General features: G+C 32.7%; 1 protein-coding gene across 2 annotated transcripts; it reads right to left on the bottom strand.

Moving 5' to 3' along the window:
• Positions 1–750: 750 nt before the first annotated feature.
• Positions 751–7,553, bottom strand: LOC125651888 (maleylacetoacetate isomerase-like). 2 transcript variants are annotated; one of them, XM_048880728.2, is made up of 10 exons: positions 7,492–7,537; positions 6,570–6,647; positions 5,288–5,339; positions 4,925–4,992; positions 4,495–4,575; positions 3,129–3,206; positions 2,899–3,037; positions 1,636–1,738; positions 1,309–1,430; positions 751–983 (listed from the first exon to the last, which is right to left on the bottom strand). In XM_048880728.2, the coding sequence occupies exons 2-10, from the start codon at positions 6,585–6,587 to the stop codon at positions 979–981; spliced, it is 666 nt and encodes a 221-aa protein (XP_048736685.1). In that variant the 5' UTR covers positions 6,588–6,647; positions 7,492–7,537; the 3' UTR covers positions 751–978. The 2 variants fall into 2 exon arrangements, with proteins under 2 accessions (XP_048736685.1, XP_048736686.1); XM_048880729.2 differs by lacking the exon at positions 6,570–6,647 and having other exon boundaries at positions 7,492–7,553.
• Between the last annotated feature and the right edge of the window lie 68 nt (positions 7,554–7,621).

Below are 7,621 nucleotides of genomic sequence, written 5' to 3'. Positions count from 1 at the left end.
GTTTTACAAGAGGTCCACGAGCCTTATCGGTCACTGAGTATAGGTATACATTGTTATAATGGCTGACTTCCTTGAAACATGGATATCAGCAATACTTGTAGATCACAGGTTTGAGTCCAGCAGGGGTTTTAAATTTTTTCAGATTACTTACTACTAAAACTGTATTTTATGGTTGATATTAATGAAATCTAGAATAATTTTACTGTTCTGCATACTAATATTCAGCAGCAGTGATCTCAATTTAAAACATATGTTTCAAAAAGTGCCCATACTGATGAAAGACTTCATAATATATATCAAAATACTATATGACTATGTTGGACCTGCCCTAGAGTCAGCACCCTGGGTCAATGACAGGGAATAAATGATTACATTAATAAATACATGCAAGACAACGAACACAGCAAAATTACAACTCATAGCACTAAACTACACTATACTAAATAAACGGAATAACAATGCAACACTCTACATATTGTCTAGTGTTGAGAATTTGATCTGATGAGTGAAACTACGAGGCTGAACATGTACAAAACACGTCTGCTCACTTTAATATTGGGCTAAAATCCATAACAACGTTTTCTGTGTAATATCCAGTACTTTTGCAAGGGTAAACAAGGTAATATTTGACCATGTTTCTAGTGGACGAATATCATGAAATATGTTGCCTTTTGATAAATCTTCAGGATTTAAGGGCTTCAAGCAACAGAAGGAAAAGAAGTGTGGTAAGAAAATCATGAATGAAAACAATATCAATAGGTGATTTTATTAACAAAGAAAAACCCTCAAGTCTCTTCAGGTCAATAAAAAGATTTTGTACAACTTGATTAAATCATCCTGGATCATAAAACAACAAACATCTTTCAGATCAAATTAAAAAAAAAATAGCTGCATACACAGTAAGTCTTTCAGATCAAACTGTTCATTTTAAGGCTGCCTCAATCTGTTGGAAATATACTGGTCTTTGTTGGTCAAACTTCATACTGCAAATATGCAAGAAATGTCACAAGAATTAACCTTCAGTATGTGTTACATGTTTTTCAAAGTGTATTTAATTAAAAGTGAAACATTTTAGGAATAAAACTTTCATTTACAAGTTTATGATAAGTGGATAACATTGAAGAAATTCATTTTCATCAGATTGGAATTATTCTTATCTTTGGTATGAAATAGATTTTAATAGGCACAATAAATATAATTTGCACCAAAAAAAAGCCAAACATTAAGTGCTGGCAATAAGTAAAGTGTGCAACTGATGAGGTTCCGTCCTCAAGCACCCATGCTTTTATACAGCTGTAAATGATATACCTCGTAAATCTTCGGGGCAGTCAGGCTGCTTTGAAGGACTAGCTTTCTGGAAAGCATCATTTTTTTGTAGTTCTTCATTGATCTTAGAAATCAGTGGATATTTGCTCATATCAACTTTAAACCTAAAATCACGAACATTTTATTATTAACTCCATTTGAAAAGCCCATTATGTGTCCTATACATTTTATGAGAGAGAAAGACAGAGAGAAAGAGATAGCACATCTTTCAGTGAAGAACCATAATGAAAACTAGTTGTATGCTAATTTGTATAATCCTGAACAAATATTAGGTAGTTATAATTATTATTACAGAAAGAGAAAAGTTACCTATTGGCATTAAAAACTTGCGGTACAAGGCAAATATCGGCCATGGTGATTGTGTCCCCTACACAATATTTACCAGCACATTTACTTAGAAGGCTTTCAAGAGCTGCAAAGATACACTCAGAATTAGATATCCTGGTAACATTTCTTACAGTAGATAATATACAGTACAACTGCAACTACATGGTAATTAAGTACACTGTACATTTGAATAAAAGGTTACCAGAGTTTTTAAGAAGACAAAAACCTGATTTTTAGATAAATACAAGAGTTGATCCAAAAGTTCGTGGACTTTTTCTACAATTTTATTACGATGAAGCAATAACATAAAATATATATAGTTATGAACTAGAGACTTATATAACTAGAAATTTTCACAACTTTAAGAGTATGATAACATATAAAGTCAGATAAGCACTTTGAATATGGTATATTGCAAAATCCTGAAAGTCTGTATTGTCGTTAAAACTTACTAGATCACCAGACCCTCTTCTCCACCTCTGTCTTAGAAAGGAGTCTAGGCACTTATCTCATACTTATTTTCTTCATATTCAAATTAAATCTTAAAATACACTGCACTGTTTCATGTGAGCAATACTATATCCTGCACAGTGCACTGGCAGTTCAAGTCCATGAACACCTCACTCTTTCAGCAAGGAGAGAATGACCCTCCAGAGAACGGCCAGACCTTTCATCATCTTCCAGTGAAGTTCTTCCCTCCTTAAATCCTTACTACACTTTCGTTTCACAAACCTAACTCATCATCGATTTTCAATGTTTTCTAATGATGTCATCATAAACAATGAATCAAAAATAGAACATCTAGATAATCAGTAAAATCAATGGAACTTGAACTCAATTTTTTGGACAGTTTCAACCATTGATATTTATTTATGATGTCATTTTCTATCACATTTCATCTGTTTTTTCTTATAAACCAAAGTTATAACAAAATATCAAGAACAAATATAAAGTCTCCCCCACCTTTCACAACATCTGTTTTTATGGCAACTGTCAATGCAGCACTGTCAGGAGTTCATAAAAAAACATTTCTTAGATCAATTCAATGTACGTTAGATATTGTTACATACATGTAGCTTTGTGGTTTATAAGCATAAACTGCCCCAAACCAATTTATATCATATAAAATATAAAAGAAATTAAATTCCTTCTTTAAATAAAGAAAGTTAAAGAGGAATTCCACAAACTTTTTGATCAACCCTTGTACATGTATAAACTTATTGGAAGAATTTAAAGTTACATTACCAGTGAATCCCTTGACTATACATGATTTAGCCCACTCCGTCTTTTCCTCAGCATCAGCCAGCTTCTCCACTTTTTGAAGGATTTGCAGATTTTGGACAGGCTGGATACCTGATGCTATCACCTCACAAATCTCTCTAACCTGATAAACATAATATGCACATACATGTATCTGTGATAAATGCTTGAAAAGGCTTTGCTTCTTGATTTATTCATATAGCATATCAGAATACCTTTGCTCTTTGAAGGGGGTTTTCTGGCAAAATTGCAGGAGATGGATTTATTTCTTCTAAATACTCCATAATAGCTATCTGTAATGAAGGGGTATATATAACTGTAAGAATTCTTGTGTAATTTTAATAGTGAATAAGTTTATAATCTCTCTCTCTCTCTCTCCACATACCTGAAAGCATTTAAGGTGGTTCATTAAATCAAAATCTTATTTAATGGTGCATTAAAACACCTAATATGAAATAAGATTTCATTATCAAAAGAGAGACACAAGTTCTCTATCATTTTATATGAATTTTATATTTATTTCTGGAATGATTTGTTTGCAAATAAGAAATTTCAAAATCAAAACTTTGCTTTGATTTGATGCATGATATAATTGTCTAATAAAACATGCCAAGAAGACTCATGTAGATGTTCTAATTTTTTTTTTTTAAATAAACAAGACTATGGCCAATTCAACTTTTTTGTAGTAGGTTATCATCCGTGGTCACAAAAAATATAGGGCAGGTGGAAGGATTTTATTTTTTTATTTTTATTTCCTGAGAAAAATAATTAATGACAAAAGGCATCACACAAAGTGTTAATCAAGTTAACATTCAAAGAATCCTTGGTAGAAGATATAAAACCAACATTCTGTGACTTTAATCATTCACTCATGTCACTGGAAAGCAAGTTTGTTTGAAATCGTAATTTTTGCGAAAATAAAAAAAAATTGGGGCGGGCCCTTTTTTGAGGGGTGGGTGGGATGATAATCTATCAATTAATTTTAATTGGCCTATCAGTAAAACTGTATAAAACTGATGGATGCTACCTACTAAACTACATCTAACCAATGAACTACATCATATGGTGAATAACTTGAATAATGATATTAAATAACTGTTGAAATATTATTGAAATTAATTTTTTTTTAATCATATATAAAGAATATGGTGAGTGATGTTGACCTTTGCAAAATGACCTTACATAACCTTTGTCTGAAAGCCTTTGTCTACTCCTTATTTGTGTGATATATGATTAATAACTGTTCAAAAACTGGTTTTTTTAACCCGGATGATAATCTACTAATAAACTGTATCAATTCAGGTTGCAATTCTGTAGATTTCAGGCTAAGGGTGACCATTTAAAACTTACGTTTTCTACCCTTATCTTCCAATATCCCAGGGGGAAAGGAATGTACACTTACTGAAGATACATCAGTGTTTAATATTTACTAAAAAGTATAATAAATCATTTTTTCTTTGAAAGGAGGGGTGGGAAAAGGGACCAAAAGCTACAGCCAAAGTGGCGAGGTCCTTTTGGTGTAATGAGCCCCCTTCATTTGAACTCAATATTTTTTTTCTAATAGCTTTAGTAAAGACTCACAGATTGTGTGAGTGTAGCACCATCTATCAAAAGGGTTGGCACTTGCTGCATTGGATTAAGTGCTGTGTACTCCTCTTTTCTCTGTAAGATTAAAACCATATCAACTGAATATTGTTAATTACTATGTATATGTCATTGAAATACAAAACATTTGTTGATGATCTGAGCAAATTTCACTGCTGTTTTATTTTCACTCATTTCATGTGACCCTTACCCTAAATGGGTAAATTTAAAACTGAGTGAATGTAAATTCATTCGTTACTTTAAAATAGAAACAACAAAAAACTGCTTTGAGTGAATTTAAAACTGGGTGAAATCATATTCCAGTACAGATGGGCAAAAGTAAGAAGAAACAAACATTTTCCTCTATACAATATTTACTTGACATCAAGCCACTTCAATACTTTTTTTAGCATTGTGTTACACATACCTGCATCCCTCCATCTTTTATTAGGTTGACAGCTCTGTACTCAAATTTGATATCCTTCAGATTGAGAGCTGAAATGAAGAACACCTTGAATGTAAATGTTGATGCAAACAACAATACAAACATCTCTGTTTAATTGATGACATGCTTAGAGCAGTATCCTACTCCACACCTGAGAATGACTGTAATTTCAAATACATTTATAACTTGCTCATTGTTGTAGGATGCAAATGTTCAATCTTTTCTGGATTCATTGACAAAGTATAATGGGATCCAAAAATTGATCAAATAACATTGAACATAATTTTATACTGTGATGTGTTTTTGGGTCTAAGTTAGCTAGTATTCATTTAATAATGGCCTTACCTATTCGTACCCTCCAAGCGCAAGAACTTCTGAAGTAGGAGTATAATACAGGCTGTATAAAAAAACAGAACCAAAAAAGTGTAAATTTAAGTAATATGTCTTTGCAAGTGCAATCACTTATTTCTGAGGTATGATAAATATTAGTCCATTATCAGGGTATCTACCGGTAGAATTTAATTTAAAAAGGTCTCATGTTGGAACATGCAGAATATAATTGCTTCAGAGATTATCACAACTGAACGCCTCATCATCAAACTCGACTTGGGTCTCAAATATGCTTAATGATCAAAATTTCAATTCAGCCATTATGTTTTCATTTGGCAAATATTTTTCCACTGTGCCAAGTCACAAATGATGCAGATCAAGAGTACATAACTTTCAGAGTTTCAACAAAGTTGTTGTGTTTTCAATGAACTGAAATATTATTGATATTTTTCTCCAGCGTGAATCTTGACATGTGGCACTGAAGATGTGTATTTTAATTACTCTTTAGAGGAACTGGAGTTTTGAACATTAGCATCAAAAAATGTTATCAAACTTGGCTAAGTATTTTTCATTATATATCAATTATAATATACATTGATACAGTGGGTAAATCAGAGCAGACATTGAACTTTCTTCGACTCATATTCATGAGTGAATTCACAAACAAAGAATCTATCATTTAAACTTCCCCCTTTCTCTTGCTCCTCTCATTTCCTCCTTTCGAATTTTCTCTCTCTCTTCTTTCATCAACTTTTTTACTTCTCTCCCATTCTATCCTTCTATCTCTTTTTTCACCACTTTTTTACTTCTATCCTAAACCTTTGTTCTGTCTCATACTAGCTGTCATTTTATCCAGAACAGAATACAGGATGTCTTTAATGATCAAAATATATGTGCCCACCCCCTTATCACATCTAGTTTGAACCTTGACCTTTTGACCTGAAGATCAAATAGGGTCATCAATTCTCTAGGGGCAACCACTGTACCAAGTTTGGTAACTGTCAAGCAAATGGCTCTAATTATTGAATGGACAGGAGTTGGTGTACAGACCAACCCTTGACCTTGTGGTCTGAAAATTGATAGGGGTCATCTACTTTTGAGGGGCAACCGCAATAGCAAGTTCGGTAACTGTCAAGCAAAGAATTCTTTAGATATAATCATATTAAGTGGACAAGACTTGGTCTATAGACTGACTCACAGGTGCAAAACAATATGCCCCCTCTTTTTTAAGGGAGTGGGGGGGGGGATAAAAACATAGAACCAATGTTAAATTTTGAATTCAAAATTCATACTCAACTCTTATGATGTTAAACATATTTAACACAGATGCCCAGTAACTTAATATTGCACAAGTCACAGGATGACGTCACTCGGACTGCAAATATAAAATTTACACTAAATCGGTTTAGGGATTAAGGGCATGCAATTGGAATTTTTGCCGAAGATATAAAGGTGGATTTAAATATAAATCAATGTCATTGCTGCAAAAATCCTGTGCATGGCCTTGTTCGATCGTTATTTAAAAAAAAATGATACAGTTCTTTGCATTTTGTCAATTATTACATTTGAAATATTTGAATCATTGTTTACATGATGAATTGACAACATTTGTGCAGCAATAGCAATATTATGTAGACAATTCTATTCATGTTCATACTAATATTGTCTCAATCTATTTAGTGTATGCCCTTGCACTGAAAAGGTTTTGTTGGCATTGTTTATTTTCCTTCGTAGTTTTCCTACATACTAAGTAAGCGATTATACATAATGTCTTATTTGATGTCAGTCATAGTCAAACTTATGCAGTACATGTCAATATTTACACGAACATGCTCAGAATATGTACTGGGGTAGTTTTAATGGATATCATCTCATCTCATTTACATTGAAACACTTTTTAAACTCACCCCCCCCCCCTTTCTCTAAAGGGGCATAATAAAGAATTCAAAACACAAATGTACATAAAGAGGTATGTCCTTGGTGTGTCCTATGCAATGCCAACAAATCCTACAAGATCTGAAGATACTAGTCTAAAGTGCGGACTTCTCTGAGTTCTCACGTTTGCGTTTGATTGTGAAAAGAATGCGCAAAAATTACGAACAAAATATTGATGACAGTTGTTTTTAATTGCAAATCGGTAATAAATAGCTAGTATGCGGTCCATTTATTTATCAATTTTACTGTATAATGAGTCTTTAATATTGAAAAAAGAAACTTACTGTTGACATCTTTACCACACTGATTCAATGCGGAAGTCGGTGCTTGTAAGTTTTGCACAACTTGTTCCTAAAATATTCGTATTGTTTACAGAAAAACATTTTATTGGTTTTAAACTTTCGAACATTTTTT

This window comes from Ostrea edulis, chromosome 5 (assembly GCF_947568905.1).
Source record: "Ostrea edulis chromosome 5, xbOstEdul1.1, whole genome shotgun sequence".
In the NCBI taxonomy this organism is placed as follows: Eukaryota; Metazoa; Mollusca; class Bivalvia; order Ostreida; family Ostreidae; genus Ostrea; species Ostrea edulis.
The sequence above is the reverse complement of the archived record's forward strand: the minus strand, read 5'-3'. Positions and strand labels throughout refer to the sequence as shown.